General features: G+C 28.7%; 2 protein-coding genes across 10 annotated transcripts; one reads left to right on the top strand and one right to left on the bottom strand.

Annotated features, from left to right (window-relative positions):
- Nucleotides 1–275: 275 nt before the first annotated feature.
- Nucleotides 276–17,031, bottom strand: LOC117204061 (pyruvate kinase-like). 3 transcript variants are annotated; one of them, XM_033441076.1, is made up of 7 exons: nt 16,845–16,997; nt 12,023–12,058; nt 3,630–3,974; nt 3,165–3,351; nt 2,540–3,061; nt 2,067–2,405; nt 1,529–1,767 (listed from the first exon to the last, which is right to left on the bottom strand). In XM_033441076.1, the coding sequence occupies exons 2-7, from the start codon at nt 12,047–12,049 to the stop codon at nt 1,529–1,531; spliced, it is 1,659 nt and encodes a 552-aa protein (XP_033296967.1). In that variant the 5' UTR covers nt 12,050–12,058; nt 16,845–16,997. The 3 variants fall into 3 exon arrangements, with proteins under 3 accessions (XP_033296969.1, XP_033296967.1, XP_033296968.1); XM_033441078.1 differs by lacking the exons at nt 12,023–12,058; nt 16,845–16,997 and adding an exon at nt 276–625 and having other exon boundaries at nt 1,611–1,767; XM_033441077.1 differs by lacking the exon at nt 12,023–12,058 and having other exon boundaries at nt 16,845–17,031.
- LOC117204057 lies at nt 4,490–23,952 on the top strand. 7 transcript variants are annotated; one of them, XM_033441068.1, is made up of 4 exons: nt 17,741–17,860; nt 17,937–18,076; nt 20,118–20,220; nt 20,318–23,952. In XM_033441068.1, the coding sequence occupies exon 4, from the start codon at nt 20,417–20,419 to the stop codon at nt 22,847–22,849; it is 2,433 nt and encodes an 810-aa protein (XP_033296959.1). In that variant the 5' UTR covers nt 17,741–17,860; nt 17,937–18,076; nt 20,118–20,220; nt 20,318–20,416; the 3' UTR covers nt 22,850–23,952. The 7 variants fall into 7 exon arrangements, with proteins under 7 accessions (XP_033296957.1, XP_033296961.1, XP_033296959.1 ...); XM_033441066.1 differs by lacking the exons at nt 17,741–17,860; nt 17,937–18,076 and adding an exon at nt 4,490–5,468; XM_033441070.1 differs by lacking the exon at nt 17,937–18,076 and having other exon boundaries at nt 17,535–17,860.
- The last annotated feature ends 422 nt before the right edge of the window (nt 23,953–24,374 follow it).

The following is a 24,374-nucleotide window of genomic DNA, read 5'->3' as shown; positions in this document are numbered from 1 at the left end:
AGTAATTTGGTAGAGGTTTATAAGTGGTCAGGTTACATGTTGTGGTTATTAAAAAATTTGAACACTGCATGCTCTGATATAAGAAGGTAGTCCAGTCTTTTGAAATTTAATACAAGATGTTAGAATTTGAAGTTTGTTATGTTTATGAGTAATTTTAAAACGATAATAAAAAAACGCATAAAAGTAAAATAAATTTCTTTATTTATGTTTCCTGCAGAAGATAAAGAATCAAGCATAGCGTTTCATTTGGTGAACAATAATTCAAGTTTCAATAATTTACTATTTCAAATAATTATTGTACTTTATTATTGAACAATGGGTTTGTGTACATGTATATGTACATTTACATATATATACGTAAAACCTGATATACATACATGTATACACATGTAAATACATATGTATATATATATACATTTTGGTGTGCTGTATTTATGGAGGTACATTGTAATGATATTAATACTGCAGCTACTGGCATCTTTAGATTGTTATCCTTTCAATGATTTTACTAAGTTTATCATACATCATCATACAATGTAAGTTACATATTAAATTTCCAAAATCTAAAGTTATTTAGTATCTCCTGCTCTTTACAATACAGCCAGTGTACATTTATTCAACCGTCCTAAAAAAAGAAAAATAAATATTAAAATTATATCACGAGTTTTTAAGAGTACAAAATAAAAAATATGAAAGTTAATTCGTTAAAAGTAAAAATACAATAGTTAAGGACACAAAAGGTAAGACAAAAACAACATTTACATTCTAGTACTTTTCAGTATGTACAGTTTGCTATAGTATATTTCAAACAATTTTTTAATTATTATTTGTGAATCTATATATTCGATAAAATTATTAGTATAAAAAATGAATGTGAATTAAATCACACATTTTAAATAAAATACCTATTGATGATTTAAAATTTTCGTTGGAAACTGTTAAGAACTGAAAAGAATACGATCGTTACCAGGACAAATATAAAATATGTTTTGATATATTAGCCCTCACTAAAATAAAGTACACCCAAAAATATATCAATTTGAACCGATTTTTTCAAATTTTACTTTATTGATAACTAGAACAGATAACTTTCTTCCGATGAAAAATTTTCATAAATTTAAAATTACGATAATAAAATCGAAAACATTAATGCGAATTGAAACAAATCTTTTTAATGCAATTTATAATTTAAAAGTAGATAATATTATTTTTTAACTATTTTCTATTTCATTAAGCAGAACGATATATTTTTATACAAACTGAAAATTCACTGCATGTTTTCTGAAAAATATTCTTCACTTTCGTGAAAATATTGAAATATATTATTAATACACAACATAATATTAATACACAAAACGTTATTAACAAAGCCAAATACATAAATGTTAATTAGACTAACTATTTTCTTTTGTTTAATAAGCTTTGTTAAAATGGGCACATATAATGTAATAAATTTGTATTTTTGCAAAGTGCAAGCGAAATAAATTAGCAATTGATATCAATGGACTGCATACAATAAATGCAGAAATTACATAATAGATTCATAACTATCTGTATCACTACGTATAGTACATGCATCATCATCTCGGGGAACTTCTATATCTACGTACACAATACGAAGTGTATTCGTAAATCCTGAGCCTTGTTTCAAACCAGTAACTATTACAACTGAATCTCCAGATTTAATGAAACCGCGGCCTTTGCCGAATTTCAAACCACACTGGACGCGTACATCAACGTCTTTCACCCAATCAGCTAATGGCGCTTCTACACATAAATAAAAAAAGTGAAATAATTATTATAACATAATTATATACAAAGTTTTCATATTTAAATTATATTTATACTCTTATTAGAAAAGTTTTACATTTAGTTGGATTATTTAGTACATTTCTTTTGGATAAAAAAATTCAAGTTTAATAATAACGTTAACCATAGGAATTCAATATATTCATCACTTCTTCATTAATTCCTTTTTCTAACAATTTATTTATGTAAAATATATCTAGTTAGCAATCTTAATTCAATCTCAAATATAATGTAATATACTATTTTCTGGTTAGTACCTTCATAATAAAGGGGCAAAATGCCACGATAAAGATGTGCTTGTCGTGCAACTTGATGGAATCTAGTTACTGCTATAATTGGACAACGTGGTCTGTATTTTGCAACTATGTGCGCTGAACGGCCGGTAGTTGTGATTACTATAATAGCACTAGCTGCACATTTTACGGATACTTCTACAGCAGCGATTCCAATAGCATGAGTAGCATCAATTGGTGGTAATGCTTTGCGAGTAAGATCTTGGAAAATTTGTGTCTGCCAAATTACAGCCTCCGCTTCTTTACAGATGTTAGCCATTGTGCGCACACACTCCAGTGGGTAATCTCCTTTGGCAGTTTCACCTATTGAAACAATAAATAATTACATATTTATGTAAATACTAATAAATACAAATTTAGTAGATTAATTAAGAAATTATATATAGATGATAATCGCTTATTATGAATTAATAATATAGTAATTAAATAATTTATACCTGATAACATGACACAATCTGCACCATCAAGTATAGCATTAGCTACATCCGATGTTTCAGCTCTAGTTGCACGTGGTTTCTTCACCATAGACTCAAGCATTTGCGTAGCACAAATTACTGGTTTCCCAACTTTATTACATCTACTGATCATACATTTTTGTGCTAAGAATACTTTTTCTGGTGGTATTTCAATACCAAGATCACCACGTGCTACCATAATACCATCAGAAGCGTCGATAATTTCATCAAGATTTGTCATTCCTTGCTGATTTTCAATTTTGGATATTATTTTAATGTTCTTTCCCTTTTCACCAAGAATTGCGCGAATTTCTGATAAAGCTTTAGCATCTCTTATAAATGACGCAAAGATCATATCAACGTCTTGTTCAACACCAAATTGCAAATCAGATTTATCTTTTTCAGAAACAGCTGGCAAATCTACTGGTGATCCAGGTAGATTGACACCTTTGCGAGAACCTAACATTCCGCCATTTTCAACAGTAGTTACAATCACATCAGGATCTAAAATATTCAATACACTTTAATTAAATTGAAATCAACTAAATTGTATATTTTTTAAACATAGAAAAGGAAAGAAGAATATACGTAGAGAAATGACACGTACTGACTGCAGTAACTATGAGGGAAATCAAACCATCGTCAACGTAAACGCGACTTCCAACTTTCAATACTTTAGAAATATTCTCGTAATCTACGTAAACAAGATTTGCATTGCCTTTTTCCATGTATGCCTTATCGGTAGATAATTTAAACGTTTGGTCCTTAAGTAATTCGACTTCAGCAGATCCACCCTGAGAAAGTAATAAACAATTAGGTATTATATGTTAATTTTATGTCTTACACGATATAGGATGCGTGAAAAATCCTATCACACTACATATTTTCATTAAAAAATTTCTCGACGAGGATATTGTAAATAGACAGAATATTTTTATATATTTAAACTTTTTATTTTCATAATTTGTGTGTGATTGTGTGGTAGTGGCTCTAAAAGATCTTGAAAGATCTTGAAATACTTTAAATTACTGTATTATGATCCAATATACGAACAAATAAATGAGTTACGTACGCCTTCCAAAAGTCCAGTACGGATTTCAGGACCTTTTGTATCGAGAGCAATCGCTACAGGAACGTTAATGCCTGATCGACTGGATAAGTTCTTCTGCGCTTTTCGTACGTTGCTAATAGTCTCAGCGTGGTATTCATGAGAGCCATGAGAAAAATTTAATCGAGCGATATTCATGCCCGTTTCAATCATCTTTTCGAGAGTTTCGACGGATCTTGAAGCCGGTCCGATCGTGCAAATAATTCCCGAAAGACGGACGAACGATGCATGGCTGTCGATGTCCAAGGCACACATATGATCTAAATGGCTTTGAGCGTACAAAACTTGCGTGTTCGGCTTTCCAGCCATCTGTGAAGATACATAACGATTAAATTTAATTCTGTTTTCATAAGAAATATTTCAAGATTATTAAAAACAATTCAAACATTTAATAGTTTAAAGCATCGCTAGACTCTGCGTAACATTTAACTATAAAAGTAGTTACTACGTAAAAAATTGTCTAAAAAAGCACTGCATACTTGTTTCTTAATTAGCAAATAAAATCTAATATGTGCAAGTAAATGCAATTACTATCATAATATTATATAAGCTGTAAAGGTGCTCATAAGGCGTAATTCGTTTATATGGAATTGTGTTTTTAAAGCGTGGTTAAGACGTAAAGGGAATGTCTTGTAACCCCCACACATGATTCTATAAACTACTACATCTTATTATTATAGTATCGATGAATTTAAATTTAAAGTGGTGTTTACATAAAACTGTGCAAACAAAATTATTATTATATAATACCAGGGAAATTCGTTTAACTATTAACATAAAGATTTGTTTAAAATGGCAAAGCAAACAATAGACATCCTTCATAAAATTTAGGTTGATTATAACTACAAGCCTCCATTTTATTGAGGTATGCATAACATGAGATTAAAGTATCGTAACTACTTATGTACATATATATACATACAGGATGTTCCATTTGAAGTTTCAAATAAAACTTACGCTGTTTCGGGAGAAAAGGAGAGAAGAGGATCTTACGGCGGTCGCAAATCTCTTTTAGGTGCACACACTTCCCTACTTTCAAGGTGACCTTTGCTTTTTGTACGAAACCATATGTTTTTATTTAGGTAGGCGTATATCCCGTTTCGTAGCGAACTTATCGACCTATAATGTTGCTGTTCCAAAGTTATTGAACGTTATTTATTGCCATTCCAAATTTGCCTTCGTTGGACGTCCCCAAGATTTGATTTACCGGAGTAGTGCATCCATTAGGATGTAAACATGAATCGAAATCACACTAATGATGCGATTTATCATTATTTTTATTTTTTCCTTCTTATTCTTATCTATAATCTGCTGCTAGGCAGATCTTCTCAGTTTCTGTTACAGTTGCTTCGAAGGAATCAGTGTTATTGCAAATAGTATTACGTGTGCTTCCTTTCAGTAACCATCTGCTTTACTATAGTGCATTATACGCTTAATGAAATTGTCGGTCTGCTTGTGAGTTTACGAGAATGCGAGGAAGTTAGAAGAATTAGAGAAGAATTTGAGAAGAGTCGAGCTATCATTTGGGGATAGAGTAAATAATTGTATCGACGTCCAAAATTATTCTTTTGAATACAGGAGATAGGAAAATAGTAAATTTTAAATGACAGCAAATGATTTTGGATGACTTTAGAATACCAACACGTTATGGGTCGATGAATTCGCCACGAAACGGGGTATACGCCTACCTAAATAAAAACATACAGTATTGCATAAAAAAAACAAAGGTCACCTTGAAATTATGGAAGTGCATCCATCTAGATTTGTGGCCATGATAAGATCCCCTCCCTTTCTCGAAACAGGGTAAGTTTTATTTGGAACATTTTTTAAAACGACCTATGGCTTGGGAAACAATTACGTACGAAACATTAAATAGAGCATATATTATAAAACCGGTATAAACCGTATATCGTACGTAGATGAACTAAGCTTGCATACATTTGAATAATTATTTAGCTTAAAATTAACTTAAAATATATTATAATATAAATCATAATTAATTTGTTTTAAGGGAGTAAAAAATGAATATGATACTCATCTAAACAAAGAATTTTTAACCATATACTAGATACAAGTTAAAAAATAAATTAGAAGATTCTAAAATTTGTCAATTACTGAAAATAACAAATATTTCTAAACATTTTGTTTCCATCAAAATGTGTATATTCTCGTCAGTTGTGAAGAGCATACTACGTTTTGATACTTTTTTGAACACTTCTACCTGAGGCTTGCCGTTTAGAGTTATAGATAACTCGACAGACAAACGTCCATCATTGTTGGTAAGATGGTTGTCGATAATCACAACCTAACCCATGCTTAGCATATATTATTTTAAATTAAACTCATTCATTAAAAAACGTGTATTTACTAAGGAAATTTATTTTACTTTAAATTTATGATGCTTTTATTCTTCGAGAGAAGTTGCTCAAAGAATGCAATGAATCCAAATTAAAGCTAATACACGTATAATACAAAAATCATAGGAATTGGTTATCTAGAACTACTAGGTACGTATACAATGATAATAATGATTCATCTTGTGATTATTTCAAATTATTTGTTGCTTTAGTTATAACATAATTTCACGTTAAACAAATAAATAGGAATGCTATTAATTGGTCTTTGTTAATTGGTAAACAGCTAATACTAGTCATAAAAAAACGCTAATTTATTTTGTTAGTATCTACGAAGTGCATAAGGAAAAACAAGCATTCTGGTGGCCTTCAAGTTTAAATAGATCCTGTTAAAATGTACTTATGCTAAAATATTGCCTTAGGATGCTTAGTTGGAGAAAAATATCAATTTCATCGAGCATCAGACTTCCTTTTACATTTATCTTAATCGAGGAAAAACTTTCTGTTAATTATCTTGACCTTCATAGTCTTTCATATGATACAGACCGTGTTAAGGACAAGATTGCTTACAATTTATTAGGAAATTACATTTTGTTGTAAGCTCAGTAAGTTAATTTCATCATATTTCTAACTGTATTGTATTTTTCAATACATTTCAGGTCTGAATATTTACGAACACTTACTGAAATTGCACATACGCCAATAATAGAAAATATTTTTTTAAACCCTTTAGTTTGAATGAATAATTTGTCATTGATATTTATTGCATGCTAATTAGTATAGATGTTGAGATTAATCGAAATAAAAAATGCGAATGTTGATCTAGTAATAAGATTCACACAAAGGTCATGCATCTACGTTATTACTTGGCACTGAAAATAACATGGTTACAAGATAAACGTTTTAAAAATGTATGCTCTTAAAGAAGAGTAAAGTTCTCTTGACATGCATCTATTAGTTTGTCACGCCGTGCATACAATCCTTCGCGACAAAAAGATAGCGCGCTATATAAATATAAATATTTGTAACTTTCGAAAAACATTACTTTTTGCCTTTTATACCGTTTAATAAGAATAGCGTATTATTTCGATATGTTTGAATACGTATATTACAAGAAAATTTTATTTTACAATACGTATTGAAAAATAACGAAAAATCGAATGCCTAAATGCCTAATATGTATAGAAAAATATTATTTCGTAGCTCAAACGTTTGCTTTTATAAGCAATTAAACGTCGTTAAACGTCATACATTGGCAAATATTTAAATCATCTTTTAACAAACTTTCGGCTTAATATCCAGTTTCGCTCGATGCATTTTTTAAATTTCTCAACGCCGTGAAATTATCTTTCCTTGTCATGTACTGATCTTTCGTAGAGGCTCAACTTAGACCACGAATATGTACGATCGTGACTTAGATGGGCCACTTTAGAACCGTAGCTGAACCATAGAACGGTGGTTGGACTATGTTCGGACAGAACGACACGCCGACCACTCGTGACCATTCGCAGAACACGCGCGAATCACTCGTCTCTATTCTACCGTGTTTTGTACTTGCATGGTTGCGAGTAGTAGCGAATAGCCGCGAGTGGTCGCAAGTGGTCGGCGTGTCGCTCTGTCCGAACGTAATCCAACCACCGTTCTGTCCAGCTGTGATTCTAAAGTGGCCCATCTCAGTCAAGTCCTAGTGCGACCACCATCGAACATTTTCATTCTAAAACTTGGATAATTTGCTGTCTGAAGTATTCTTTTGACTTTGCTTTGCGAATACTTGTATTATTCTATTGGAAAATAAAGTTTGTGCTCGGAATTATTACAATGTATTTCTCCAATTGTTCGTCTATTAAAGTAATACAATTTGAGCTCTTCATCTTTCCACTTGTAAATTTAATCTCAGTGTTTCCATAGTACCCAACGCCAGCCCACACCGTTACTCTTCTACCACCTTCTAGTCGGCAAGTTAATATCTATGTTCTATCAGTTTTTTTGACTAAAAATAACTCTTCGCCATTTTTCTCTCTCAAAAGCATATATCTTTTAGGAAATTGTAAACGTGCTTCTTTACGTTGCCTCGTTAGTGGTGGTGATCAATTTTTGACGTTTTACGTATTTACGTTCTTTTCTAATACATCGTACATTACGCACATTAGCGTTTACACCAAGGTCTGCAACAATTTCTCTTGCAATAGCAGTAGAATTTGATGCACTTGTTAAAGTCGCACGTCGTTGACAATCGGCTTTTAATTTTGGACGACCTGTGCTTTTTCTCTTTCCATACTCCTTTGCATTTCTTAAAACATTGTATACAACTTTCCGACTACGATTTAATTGTTTCGCAATTTTAGAAATAGAACAGTTTTCTTCGCGTAAATTATGAATTGCTGCTACTTCACCATCACTCAATTTTTTACCACGACCCATTGTTCTTAATTGCACAAAATTTCGATATTGAAACACGCAGTATTAAATATCTTCTCGTATGAGCAGTTTGACGTCTTCGCGCTAACTGAAAAAGGAAAACTTTGAAGCAGCGCTATCATTTTGACGCAGCGATCACCACTAATGTTTACGTTCTCAGTTTTAGTTTAACCCAGTAGGCAAAAACGAAGTGTTTACCGCGAAACGTGTAATTTATCGCTGACCGAAATGATACACAGAGTGTCTCCAATTGAAATGTCAAAACTTTGGGGACCGATAGTTATTTAAATTTGTTTCACGAAATCTTGTAATTATTTTTTTGTATAGATATGAAGAAAGATTGTGAAATTTTTCCAGTTTCATTGTTGAAACATTACAATATAGATGTATTCAATTTTCAATTACGTCTATGAAGTCTTTAGAACCATCAATATACAGAATCGTGTCTTTCATGGACATAATATTAGGTTGTACACAAGAAAAATGAAAGTCACAGTAAACTTCAAGCATTATTTATTCAAGTATTATAGTTTAGTATAATAAATGACTATTATCACACAGTACTCTCCCAACATGGTCTTTTTTCCAAACTTACATTATATTACTGCTACACACCGACTATTTACTTACTTGTATTACATACTGTGGTAATTAATATTTACTTAGAGACATTTATTCTTATCGATTTGAATTACCTTGAAACATGCTGTCATCATTCCGAACAACCTTCCCTTGTACATGTTACCGTCGCGATCACTCGATCTTATGTTCTCAGATATACAGGCAAGAACACTTTTATCACAATGTACACACTTTTAATATTACGTATTTGTTAAGATCTTTATTTAAATTAAGGCTAATTAGCGAGAAATAAATACATATATTACGATTTATAATTACTAAATGTATCGCTACGTATCGTAATTGATATTATGTAACCGGAAAATATTTCTACCACTATATCGAAAAATGCAGTTATTCGATTAGCAAAATTATACCGGCGACGAAATAAAAGTTCTACGATATAATGGTAATTTTGTTCACTAGTTCCGTACGTCTTGTCTGCCTGTTCGTCACGTACATACTAATAGTAATTAGAGTCAGCACTCAACCTGAGTATCATCGTTCAAATATGTATAAATGTATCCCACAGCCAACCTAACGATAATCCATGGACGATCTTACTTTGCGACTTATACATGAAAGTATGTTTGTCGATATATTGTATATATAATACTAAATGCTAGTAATCGAATTTACGATTACACTTACAAAATCAATGACATAAAATTAAGTCATAACAGCGTTACCGGCCGCCTCGCGCTGATCGAATATTAATCTAATCCAATTTACATATAACCTATTGATTTATCCTTCTTTATTTTCATAATAATCAATGAGTTGAGTTTACATACAAATAATTAATTGAAGTTCTTTGCGAATATATATACGTATATAGGGAAAAGTTGTTCAGAATGATGACCTTGACTACGTATTTCAAGCTCATCAAGATCGAGGAGGCGTGCCTCTTTGTAAATAATTATCCATAGATATGTATAGGTACTGTAGATAAGGTTAAAAATCGATTTTACATCCATTTTCGTTAAAGTGACGATACCGATATGAATGCGAATACAACGAAGCTATAAATCGAGCATTAGTTTACAAACGAAGAAAAAGAAGCAGAAAAGTGAGTTAAAGAAAATTGTCGATTTTTTGAAATGATATTATATTATCATCGAAAATGAGCGTTATGCGTTTCAAATTCTAGCTGGTTGAGAAGTGGTTGAAATTTCGCTTAAAAAGTTCCATCCATACAGATCAGCATAGAAGCAAACCAAAATAATTGCATTATTCAGCACAGAACACTTAACATATTCGCTATTACTAAAACATAGCTATTTCTCGCCAGAATATCTTTTATCAGAGATATCTTTAGTTTAACTAATAACATTTGCTTTCGCTTCATTTCTTACGATTTTGTTTGCCTCTCTACATATTTTCGTTAAAATGCGTGAACTAAAAAATTTAACAACTGCGTCAGTAGTTATTATTGAGAGGCTACTTATCAGCTATGTAAATTTTAAATACGCAACGTATGTGCCAATAGCAGTAAATGTGGTAATATATTCGCTAAAACTTGTAATATACATTCAGTATATGTATATATCCTGTTACAAATCTTGTATATATAGTACCAGAAACAGATTAACTCAGTAACAATGAGCATAAAGTCCGATAACGTCTTTTGAGAAACATTTGTTGTTATTCGGACAATTAGAATCAGACTTGGATATGATTTGTAGGAAACTAAAAGGTTATAAAGAGAGTATTTTGGTTTAAAAAAGGACACTATTAAGTTGTTGAAAGTTATATGACATAGAAATTAGTAAACACATAAATAGTACACTTAGATGTTTAATTTTCTACATATCTTGAATTTATCGATTTAATGATAATAAAACAATATTACCCATATTACTGGAATTTGTTACAAATTCAATGAGCTTCTAAAGTTTTGTAATATAGCTTATAGAAACATAAATTAACATGCTTAAAAAAATGAAGAACGTTCAAAGTCAATTTCTAACGAATACATTAGGCAATATACTATGTGGAAAAATGGAAACATTAAAATTCATACTGCGAAGAACACACATAGCACAGGTCAGATACAAGTCATGCAAAAACTAAGTTAACTCTAGATACTTATCACGTTTATTCGATAATTATTTACCTTCGATTATTATTAAGATATCATAAAACAAGCGAAACAAATTAAATAAAAAGAAAAACATCGCAGAAAATATAAAATGTCATCGAATCATTGCATTGAGATAAATTCGAAGACAAAAATGTTTGCTAACATTACATTATCTTTCACGATCGTGATATTCGACAAGAATTACGCATAACTCTTTGTCTATGAATAATATCTACAATAGCATTTTTTCACTTCCTAAGCAGTTTAAACTTTTGAAATATGAAAATTTTTGCCGATTAACGTACGTACTAACTTTCGTAAATTAGAAATTCTAATTACAAAGTTTGTGCCAAATACTATAGTGACTTTTACATTTTAAAAGTTGAAATCAAGCGAAAGGATCGCATGCAAAAAAGGAAACACAATGCAAATATATTATTTATAATTTGTTACACTCGACAACGGTGTATTTAGCTACGATCAAATTCGATAACAATTTTTAATCGTATCGGACACTGCGGTAAAACTTCGTTTATATGAATCTATCGAAAAGCAAGTTCGTTCGTAGAACACTATCTGTGATTCTTCGTCCAGTGAATAGGAGTTCGTGTTCATATAAGAGAATTCCACGAAACATTTACTCTTAAACACATAATAATGTTGCGAGCTTGTAGCAACTGCGAAGCGTAAGGGTGTGTTACATAACATTTCATTCATATAAACAGAGTTTCACATATTCGCGACATTCAGCGTAATTCGTGTAATGGCCTAAGCTAACGAAATAATAATATACGTGCGACAGAAAATCGAAGTTAAAAAAAAAAGAAACTGTGGCAACACATAAAGTAAAATCACTGCAAAACAGTTGTCCACAATAATACCTTATCGTAGATGGTAACCCAGACCATTTTGGTAGGCTGCGCAAATAAAGAGGACACAGGAATTAGTTGCAATACTGGCTCGATGACAGCGAGCCTACGTCTGACTGCATTCGTTGATGTACAAGGTATAAACTGCTTATCGCTTAAGCAACGGAAGTTTCGGAACACACGGAAGTATATAGAGGAATCGAAAACGTCCAATGGACGTCTTAGACGATGGCGGTACCAGTGCACACAGCAAGTGCGGCAAAATTCAAATGACGGCATTCTAATTCATTTATTCAAAAGAATTATAATTTCCACACCAACTGCGTTCTTTCATTTCATTAATGATATAAAAAGTATCAAAAATTAGTTCAATAAAGTAAAAGTCGTAAAGATAAAGAAAATGTCTGTGAATTTGTCTTACGATATCTTTTTCTATGTCTCGTAGATTTAGATAGCTTGCCTTAGTTACGTGAAACACATTATACGTATGTATAACGACAATTTTATATCAAGCTGATTCTTCGTACAATTTTAAGTAGTCTCTTTGTATATTTAATTTACTATTAGATTATACAGGAAATCGAAATTATATTCAAATAAATAAAGTATACGATGCATGTGTTGTTCTTGTAAGCAAATGTTGTCAAAATTGTATCTAAAAAATTGAAGTAATAACTCGGTATTAAGCTTCACACAGCCTATTGTATGGAATACAGAAAACACGCATCAAACGAAGCAATTTGCGATTCACGCAATGTTCAGATAATACATAAACATCATTAACCTAATAATTATCGATCATAGTTAAGAAATGTTTGTATTTCTTCTATGATTCGTTTATATATTATCAATATCTTCATTTACAATATCAAATAAAAGAATTGATACTAATATACAATTAATCAAGCAATCAATTAATAATGAATTAATCAATACAAATTAATAAAAATAAAAGGTGAACAATCAAATAAAAATATTGGCTTTTACGGAATACACATGTATGTATATCATCCGTCTGCACTCGCCGCCATCGTCTGAAAATATCTGGGGTCTTTAATTAACTGAATTATACGATTCTTTGACAATTACGAACTTAAGAAATAAAAACAACATAATATGTTTGATAACAAAATACGTGTATATGCACGTATATATTTTTTGTTTCATTTTTACTGTCACATTTCTATGAAATATTATATGTTCATTAAACAAACATTTTTCAAGTTAACGTAATCTAGTTTTCAACAAAAGTAAATCCTCACTTTGTTCGAACGAAACAATAAATGCAGCAATAAATTAAACTTAACAGGATAAGATAAACATCGTCGATGAAATATCAAAATTGTCTGATGATCTTGATGAACTTTTGTGAATATTACCTACGATGAAATGATTTGAAAAATCATAATCAAAATTTATATAAGTTGACCATCATATGTCCTATACATGTTTACCAACATATAAATTACTCACATCAAATTATGTGCTTCTAAAAATTTCTCAATTTTTATCCGAAACATTTTCCATCAGTTTTAAAGATACTCACAGGAATCGATTTAAGCGAGACATTCTATATTAATGAAATTGTTTAATGAACTTTCGTGATGCGTATCTATTGTATTTTTTAGAATTAATCGAACATATCTATATAACATATCTATAGCAAATTTTGGCAATATAGCATAACACTGGAACTAACTTTTCTCTTTTTTCTTGTTGTACCGTAGCGTTAACTCAATTGTAGTGATATTACTAAGAAAAAAGGTTTCGTGTTACTACGCATCTTGTTCGTCGAAATAACCATCTCGTTTCTTTATGTTCTAAACTACATGTAATCCAAACGATATTATATTTCAATACGCTCCATCGATTTTTACATCTTCTATTCGTTCAAAGGAAAAATGTTCCCAAACGAAGATGTAACTTGTACCATATTTTATTGTGAGTACTGTACCCTAGGACCTACATACATATATATTTCGGTCACAATCGCATCGAGGAACGAGAATTCGATCTATAGTGCTTTTTTCTTGATATCGAGTGTCCAATTTATAAATTGTTTAGCATATTCAAAGCGTTTCTTTCTTATTTCGCGATTTTAATAACTGCTTCGTACATTCCTTGTTTTTACTAACTATTAATTATTGATATTTTATTGTAGTTAGAAACAAGTATGTACAGGTAGCCAAACTTACTGACGATGGAGCGTATGCATTTATCTTCTTTATCTTTACTTTTGTGCTTAAGACAGATATAATACCTACTTCAAACTAATAAAATGCTTTCAGATGAAATAAGTTTATAGTAATATAAATAAATATTTCAATTAGAGATTTAGAAATAATATTTCTAACATCACTATTATTTAAATACTCAAAAATGTACAGTAATATAGCGTAAATATATAAATTTATACTATTTTGTACAAAATAAAAATTTATATTCAGTAAATTTCTAATAAATTTCTGAGAAATACGAAAAATTAAGAAGACGCATACTTTTTCGCATTTAATTTCTATTTTCACGAATTTATTACAAAAAACATCGTAGTCTAGATATCAAAAATTCATATTTAATATTAAAATAATTGTGTAAAATACATTAGCAGAGAAATTGTTAACTATTGTATTTACTTCTGCATTTAAATGATATATCTATAAATTCATTGAAATAATTAATTATTGAATATCAGTAATTTTTCCAATAATTATCAGTAAACACATAAGGACATATCTGATTAACAATTATCAACGAAATTAGATTTAACTTCAAAACAGGAGATTAATTACGCGCGATGATAAAATCATCACGCTATAGTGGCGTGTTATAAATCATGTCACACATACAATTTCATAAAGACCGTGTCATTAAAGTTTCATCAACTAATCTTCAGTTCAACAACTGAAGCAATTGGCGATATAAACTTATTATGGAATCGTATTTCATGACGTAAGCTTCGCTATAACGCAGTGATTTCCAAGTCATACATGCATTATTTTTCCCTTTTTAGACGAAAGAAATCCCGAAACATACTGCATGATAATCTTTACTATAAAAGATTATCGAATATCGCCAGAATATCAATGCTTTTATAATATGATATTTCGACCACAAACATGTATTTTTCAAATTATATGTTCATTCTTTTTTTTTTAGAATTTAATATATTACAATTTATTCATAGGTCAATAAAATGTCCAATTAAAAAAGTGAATTAATTTCACACACACATACGCATATAATTTTATTATATTATATAACTTTTTCATTACAAAGTGGCATTTGAAATATCATACTGATATGTTTTTTATTATTTGTTCCCCCACTAAACTTTTTTGTATAAGACGAGTAATCTAATCGCTTCACATTTCCTAACAATATTATAAGTAAAATTTCGTTCCTCTCGAGTATAAAAATTATTAAATTCATGAAAAATATAACAATCTTTGTCAATTTCTACCAAAATATGTATACTTCATAACAAAGATACGACGTTAGGTTTTTATTCCAATAATATATACTCATATTATCATTTATGTATAACTTGAATTTTTATTTTATACGACAACCAATTTCGTATCTCTTATAAGCTTAATTTCATATTTGTATTATAATTTATGATATTCCAGATGCAATAACGTTACGTTAAAGAAAAGACGACATCTTTTTTATATATATGAAAATGTCTTTAAGACATATACTATGTCTTAAAAATTATTTCAACGAAAAAGCTGAGGGATATTTATTTGAAATATAAATTTAATTTTCATACTATTTTTTAATATATACCTCATTTAAGATTCATACAAGACTTATATATTACCTATGTAACCATAAAATTTAAAAATGCAAAATTGAATCAAAGTACATATGTATATCTAAACAAAAATATATTTTTTATAGAAATTGTGGGTTAATATTTAATTTCATTATTATCTATCTATTATGTCATTATTATTTATCTGTATAAAATTTGTACACTTTAATAACGTAAAGTATTTATGCACAATATAAAATTTAAATATAGTTTAAATATTTTTGTAGTCATATTGTACATATGCAAGGAATGATGAATTTGTACAAACTAAACAACAAATGTTTGATATATTAATCCTTAAAAATGTGTCCAAACTAAAACCATTTGATATATTACTTATCAGAAATGTATTCAAATTAAAATGTCTGATATATTACTCATCGAAAATATAAAAATCATAAAAATATAAAAATACACTTTGTAATTTGTGTATAAGTATATTTTCTATTTTTATTGGTTATTATACAGTTAATTCCAAAAAAAACTCTATACACTATTATTACACTTTTATGAATATATAAAAAATTATATAAAATGCTAATATAGTTTAAACAAAAGAAAGAATAGTTAATCTCAAATATATTAACTGAAATTTTAATTATATCAAGAATAAATAAAAAACAATTTTGGAAAATATACGAATATTATAAAGTATAAAAATGATTCAAGATTACTTTCAAATATGGTACTGAATTTTTAGAAAGCAATTTAAAAGAATTTATTGTTTCAAGGTCAAAACGATATTCGTTGTTCTGGCTATATATTTGTTATAAATATCACGTATTCCTGAATAAAATCCATGTGGTAATACATACATACAATGAAAATTAAATAAAACCCTATTAAATGAAAAGAATAAGTAAAAGTTGGAACTTCTATTGATAGTTACAATGATATAGAAAAAGTTACTTAAAGTATACAAATTCTTAAGGTTATAATCATCAAAGCGACAGCAAAATTTATATCACTTTATGATGCATTACTTTATAAAACTACATAATTTATTTTAACTATTACCTTGCCAAAACTGTTGAAACAAACTCGAATTTAACGAGACAGAAACCAATGATCAGATCAGACGTCTGTAAAAACCAAACTAACACGCCCACAGCTTACAAGAAACTGATGTTTAAGGACACGAAAGGTCGCTGTCGCTAGTCGCTATTTCCTAGTGCGCCCATCTTGTACCTCTAGACTGATTTTCAACGCAAAAGATCATGTGCATTCAAAATGTTCATAAAAGTTCTTATCGATTCATTAACATTATTTAAAATAGCCATATTAATACAGGAAGAAGTATATACAACATGTTTTTATTAATTAAATCATTTATAATATTTTTATTAAATTTGTATACATAATATAAATTATAAACTACTAATATGCTAATACAGTTATACTATATATTAATATGCAATTTGTGAAATTATCGCGGAATTACAAGTAATTTATTTTAATCACATCAAGTAACAACATACAACTCAATTTACGTATTTGTAAAAAAAAAATCTATATTGTAGTAAAGAATATATGTTTTCAACTTAAATAAGTGGTTTGTATCTTATATTAGTCATGAATTTGATAAATTAAGATATAAAATAATAAATTAATAGAGTACGAATTATAACAGCTTGTCTTATGACAATAATTGTCATATAGGAAATATAGAAATCTCTCTGGTTACACTTTACTTTAGGGTTCGAAAAATTTTTTATTTTTTTATTCGCAATCTTGTGGTTTTCGACGTGTAGAATCTGCGGAATCCATTGGTTCAAAAGTTTAGACTATGTAAAATTGAACATTTTAAGGGTATTTTACATATTACTTTGACGCCATATTGACTTCTATCTATGCTTCGTCCAATGAGTGGACCGCACAGGAGACATCTGATTGGTTGGCACAGGTGAGCATTCACATGCTCTCTACATACACTTACCTTGTTCAAGAATAGAGTGTTTTTCGATCGTTTCTATCAACAAAGCCAACAAATCGATGTTATAACGGCAGAAACATCACCAAACAAATTCGCACAGGTGATGGTCAAATTCATTATCATGAAACGAGGGAAGTGACCTCTCTCCCACAACTGAATTCGATTCTATTTTTTAGGTATGCTTACATATTTAGGCATTTACGTATCAGTAGCTGTACATACTGTACGTATAAACAGATTTGGACACTCGCTAGGGAAAATCATCCTAATATTGAATCGTGACCACTTGTGAAAAATCAGCATGGAAGACAAGAAGGTATGGTTCTACGCATGCGTGATATACTATGAATGCTCAGATAGAGACAGATACAATCTACTCATCTATCTGTCTCGAAGGTTTGCGAACTTTACTGATCTTTTATGTTGATTTTTCACGATTAGACGGTTTACCCTAGCTAGCATCTAGATCTTTCTATATGATCGTGCTTCATATGTATCTATGTAAGAATATATATGTATCATGATGTACATGTAACTATATATATATATATTTATATAAATGAACCAAATTATAGTTTCGCCTAATTACAAAAATATCTAATACAATTATTAAAATTTCATTACGTAACAGTAAAATTTATAAATTATTTTAACTCCTACTTGAAAATATCTTAAAATTATCTAATTCTTCTTAATTACTTAATATTTCGTTTTTTATGACAAACAATGAAAAAGTATATAAATTATAACGTAAGTACTTACTTTGGTATATATTTGTTATTGAATATGTGTACATTTTCGTATAAATGTTTTTACGTATATAGATATGTATTAAATTTTGACATATATATATATATATATATATATATATATATATATATATATATATATATATATATATATATATATATATATATATATAAGGACACATTGGAATCCTTAATGCAATAGATGTCACCCTTAGATATACAGCGACTATATATATTTACATACATATTTTGGTTTTATTATATCTGGTCATGATGTCCGATATTTTTTTACTGATTTTCGTGATATTTAAAGAAAAGTCTATCGATATGCGCTATGGCAAGTAAAATAAGTAAAAAGGTTTCTAGTGACGATTCGCTTTCATTATCTTATAATAAAGGTGTTGGAAGGTAAAGTAAATATTGGTATAGGTTAATATTATAATTTGACATTTTGGCAGATATTAATATGAAAAGTGATTGTGATATTAATGCGTAGGTTTTGCAAGCAGTACCTCCATAATCTTTAATTTTTGTTTCATCAATTTGTATTTAGTATAATAGTATTAAGTGTTCATTGATTATATTTAAATTTATTTCAAACTATTTGTGCTTATCATAACATCTATATAATTTAGAAGTATAAATTGGAAGAATAACAATAGAAATAGTAAAATATAATAATTCTATGGTTATATTTTATAATTTTTTAATATGTATGTTCTTAATTCGTTTTATATTTTTAATATGTCAAAATATACAGTAGTAAACAAACTTACATCATTTCTTTATAGTATATGGATCTGTATTTGCAATATCTTACTCTTTTATATATAATAATACAAACATAAACAAAGCACAAAACACACATTATTATAAATACAAGTAAAAAAGCCTGTTTTATGATAATATTATGTCCAGATAAAAGTATTGGCAAATTCTTAATAATAATATTTGATTTAATGGTTTCGATAATGGAATATGTTAAATGTTAAGCAACTATAATTTACTATTTTATAGTGTATCTTTTTCTGTTGTGTTCGTAAAAATATAAATTTGCCATACTACTCAAAGTTTAGTTATTAACTTTAATAGCTATACAAGTAATGAAGCATTAACGTGCCTTTTTAATTAAAAAAGCAGTAAATAAGTATCTCTCTGTAATGGTTTTGAAGAAAAAGCTTAAATTCTAAAAAACAAGTGAAGTTACTAAATACAATTAAGGGCATGGTATATAAAACAGACATATAATAACTTTATTTCTTAAATTATATATTAGTCCAACATTTTTAATTTGATCTTTAAGGCATATCAATCTTTTCATAGTAATTAATTAAGTGTTAACATTGCATTTGTTTTAGTATTTTAATGCATGATATATAAATATTATTTGTCATTATTATTTCGATTAATAGCATTATTGAATATGTATTAGCTAAACATGTATAATTATAAGGCAGTATATTCAATATAATAAAAGGAGGATATACATATAAACAATATATGAAATTTTACATTTTTATGCAGTATATTATTTATATTATTTATATCTTTTTGTATTTAATTGTTTCTAATTATTTTGATTGAGTGTGTATTATATGTATATTTCAGAATCACAGGTTTTAAACATTATTCAACATTTAAAATATCTCCCACTGTCATAGAAGAGAGACAAAAATTTTGGAATGAATTATTTCTTAAATATTCAGAAAGAGTATGTATAATTTCTATTGTTTTTATTACATAGATATTAACTAAAGAGTTTCTTCTTTTCATAATAATAGTAGTAATTATAATATATTTTATTTCAGGTATCTGATGAACCTGAGTTGGATATCTTTACATTGAAACCGTGTCGAAAAAAATTCTATGAGGAGGAGAAAACAAAAGTAGAAACGATAAAGCAGCCTATGTGTAAACCATTAAGTGTGGTACAATATTGGGTAAATACAGGTTATCTACCTTATAAAGAACTTTATGTAAATAAAGACAAACAATTGAATATTGAATTGTCTTTGACAAGCGAAGAATGTATAAGTTCATCGCATCATAAGTCTTCTAGTAGTTCTGTTGATACTGCTGCTTATATTTTATCAAATATGAACACAACTAATAAAGTAGAAACAATGGCTATTGTAGAGGGAGCAAAATATAATTCAATAGGAAGTTTTCAAAAGATACAGGATATCGATATAATACAAAATAAAATATGTGAAGAGAATAACGGAAACAGTAATGAAAATATATTGGAGACTAATGGTAGTGATGAACAGCAATATTCTCCTAAGATTTGTGAAATGTCAAATCATGTGTTATTACAAAAGGATAAGGATGAGGAGGAATATACGACACAAGCACAAAGAAATATATGTGCAGATGTTGCTACAGATATGCTGTCAGGAACAATTAATAGACATGAAAAGCTAATACGTACATTTCATGATAGTATTAATAGAAATTCTTACATTGAACAAAATTTATCAAATACAAAATCACCACATGTCAATCAAACTTACTTGACAGAAGAAAGCTTTAAGTTCGAAGATAGTCCCACAAAAATAGGACATCGGAAGAAATTATATACTGGTAGAGATTCACCTGTTGATCTTATTAGCATGAAAAGTAATAACAGAAGTACAATATCTAATTCAAATAAAAATTTACATCCTGCATTAGATTTTGAATGTAAGTTACCAAAAAAATGTAAAATTAGTAAGAAAAGAAGAATGAGTTGCTTTTTCATATATAATAAACTAATGAATGATAGCCAATTTAGTACTTCTAATCATAAGAAACGTAAATGGAAGAAAAGTATACCAAAATTCAAGACTATAAATGACAACATTACAAAGAATTCAGTGATAGACCAACACTTAGTAAAAAGTGGCACTGATAAATATGTAAATAGATCTCTATCAGCTAATGTATTTATAAATAAACAATCCGAATTTAATAAATCCGTAAATCGTTTACAAAAAATAAATACAAAAGAACATAAGAAATTAGAAGAATTACAAAGTTTGAATCCAGTAGTTTGTTTAACACGATTATCAAAAGATGATATTGCAAAATATAAAAGATCAAAGAAGATAATGAAAAGTATTAACAATTTAAGTACAATTGAATTATCAGGACTTAGTAATCAACGACGTAGACGATTAAATAAAATGACAAATATGAAACACTTAGTTGTTCGTTTATCACGTTTGTCAGAACACGATATTGAAAAATATAAGAGGCTAAGTAATGTGGCATTAAACCTAAATTCAAAGGTTCGTTTAAAACAATTATCAGAGATCGAAATTCAAAGGTATACAAAATCTACTAACACTATGAACAATTTTAGAAATTTAAATCCAGTAGTTTTATTAAAAAGACTGTCAAACTTTGATATTCAAAAATATAAAAGTGCCAATAATAAAAGTACATTAGGTAGAAGTGATTCATTTTCAAAATTCGCCCAATTACAAAATGGTGATAAGATTAATAACCTTTCACAACTTGATAAATTAATGCGTATGACTTCTATGTTACATGCTGTTGCAGTAACTGAAGACACAGCTAGCGACCAAACTACTGTTTTGCTTTGTAAGTGTGATAATATGTCACTCGGCGACTGTTCTACAGATAATTTATCTATATTTTCAAAAAATAGTTCTCAACCCCATTCTATTTCTGTAAAAACTCGTAATAATCATATGTCACAAATAAAAGAAAAATTTCATGAAAAAGGAGAAGAATTAAATAACGAAATATGTAATAAAAAAGTAGGTATGACAAAAACGCTTGCTAAAAATAAAATAGAAAGAGAAAATGATAAAAGTCAATTAAAGCTTAGTACCAATAAAAGCAATCTTAAGAATAAGCGTGCTTCGAGAAAAAGACAATTTACAAAGCTACATAGTAAAGATAATTCTTTTGAGACTAATTCGGAAACTTCAGATATAAACAAAGATGTACGTCATATAAATGATATAGCAACATCTTTGAACAAATCAGACGTAGTTCTTGAAAGACGTAATGAATGTATGAATAAGAATAAAAGGAAATCACATATCTCGTTTTCCTCTGACGAAGATAATGAATTTATGAAACTTGTACATTGTTCAGAAGATATGCAAAAATTAAAACTAAGACAATATTATAAAGTATTGAATGAAAAATTCAATAGTACAGTAGATAAATTAGAAGAAACAAGGAATAGTATAATAAAATTTACAGTTTCAAGTATGAATTCAACTAGTTTATCAAATAAGTTATTTTCAGATTCTATAATTAAAGATGGTAGGTTTAAAAAAAAACAAGAAAATTTAAGCCCAGTGAAAAATGAGAAGTGTTTGTAACAATGTAATGTATTGGTGGAAGAAGATCGTAATCAAAAGTTATGTAAAACAGGAACTGAAATTGAAAATTTAAGTTATTATCCAAGATGAGTGTTACAGAAAACAAAAGCAAGTCTTTATGTCTTAAAACAAAAATTTTTGATCCTGAACCATTGACCTAATAATTTATTTTGAGATGACAAAGAATAACTTAATAGAAAATAATTTAGTTATTATATTAAAAAAAAAATCCTTGGTATATATAGCAAAATGTAATGCATGTAACTCGTTGCAGCAAATTATGTGTGTAGAAGTAAATGTTGGTGACGTAGAATAAGATTCAACTAATATGGAATAGATATTATATACAGCATATTCTTGCTATTTTTAGTGCGTATTTTGTTCTTAAATGACAAATACGAAGAAAGGATGACAGAAGAAAAACTTATACAATGTTTTATAAGCGATACAACAACATATATTAATTTTCTATATTTGCAATGTTTATATATGTTATTGTATTTTTTCTCTTTCATCTTGTTCTGTCTCCGTTTACGAGAAAAATGTCTATACATCTATCTTATAGTAATAATGTACATATCTGATATATTTAACCTTCTGCCGCACATTTCTTTCGTAGGCGACACTAAATGCAGTTTCTCGTGACGACCATAGTCGTCATTTGCGGCAATACGTTAACCGGTACTCTCAAATAACGATTCAAGTTTTTGATAGAAAAGTAGTAATATGGTTAAATGTAATAGGTTCCAAAGGTTAGGTATCTAAGTAAATGTGTAAAAAATGTAGAAAAATTGACAAGGAACTTATTATCGCTGCAACGAAATGTAACAATATAAAAATTAATATAAGTAGCGTATTTATATAGAAATTAACTCGATCTGAATTAATTAAAAACAGGTAATATTGAAGTATCTTTATTTTAAAATTGCTGGATAATATTTCAGAAACTTGCAGGAGTATTTAAGAATTTTCGGGGCTTCTCAAACATAAAGAACTAAAACAAGCTGCCTGAACTTAAACGACTTAGTATGCAAATGATATACATAACAAAGGTTAAAAAATAGGTTGGACGGAGGGTTAAATGAAGAATTTGTTTGATTCTCTATATTGCATGTTTTACATACATATAAAGCACTATTATATATTTTTTGCTCTTGTATATATATTTTGATTAATTTCTTATTTTCAATTATTAATTTATTGTTTGCAATTAATCAATGTTTCGTTCCTATGATACTTTATAACAAATTATATTAAAATATAACAATAAACTGTTTTTTTATACATGTTCTGTTCCAGATCCAAAGCTATTACATAGTTTTATTATTATTATTTGTTTGAGTATAGTTTGCTAAGCATCCTGTTTCTTGTACATATGTTCCCTATAATCAAAATTTGCAGAAAGTCTTTCCAATTCTTTTCTTTTCCATACAGTTCAAAGATGTTTACATTTCAGTGTTTTCAACTTTTCCATATTACGTCTTCATTTGCATTGCTTATCCTATATATATTCCGTTAGCAAAAG

Source organism: Bombus bifarius, unplaced genomic scaffold (genome assembly GCF_011952205.1).
Source record: "Bombus bifarius isolate JDL3187 unplaced genomic scaffold, Bbif_JDL3187 scf7180000007977, whole genome shotgun sequence".
Classification (NCBI taxonomy): Eukaryota; Metazoa; Arthropoda; class Insecta; order Hymenoptera; family Apidae; genus Bombus; species Bombus bifarius.
Note: the sequence above shows the minus strand (reverse complement) of the source record. Positions and strands in the feature narration are given on the sequence as shown.

Coding starts and splice junctions, on each gene's coding strand:
- LOC117204061 (XM_033441076.1), bottom strand. CDS start 12,049: ATGGTCTGGGTTACCATCTACGATAAG. Junction 3,975..12,022: donor GGGTTACCATCTACGATAAG/GTATTATTGTGG, acceptor GTATCTTCACAG/ATGGCTGGAAAGCCGAACAC. Junction 3,062..3,164: donor CCTCATAGTTACTGCAGTCA/GTACGTGTCATT, acceptor TGAATATTTTAG/ATCCTGATGTGATTGTAACT.
- LOC117204057 (XM_033441065.1), top strand. CDS start 18,844: ATGGCAAGTAAAATAAGTAAAAAGGTTTCTAGTGACGATTCGCTTTCA. Junction 18,918..20,117: donor TATAATAAAGGTGTTGGAAG/GTAAAGTAAATA, acceptor TGTATATTTCAG/AATCACAGGTTTTAAACATT. Junction 20,221..20,317: donor TTCTTAAATATTCAGAAAGA/GTATGTATAATT, acceptor ATTTTATTTCAG/GTATCTGATGAACCTGAGTT.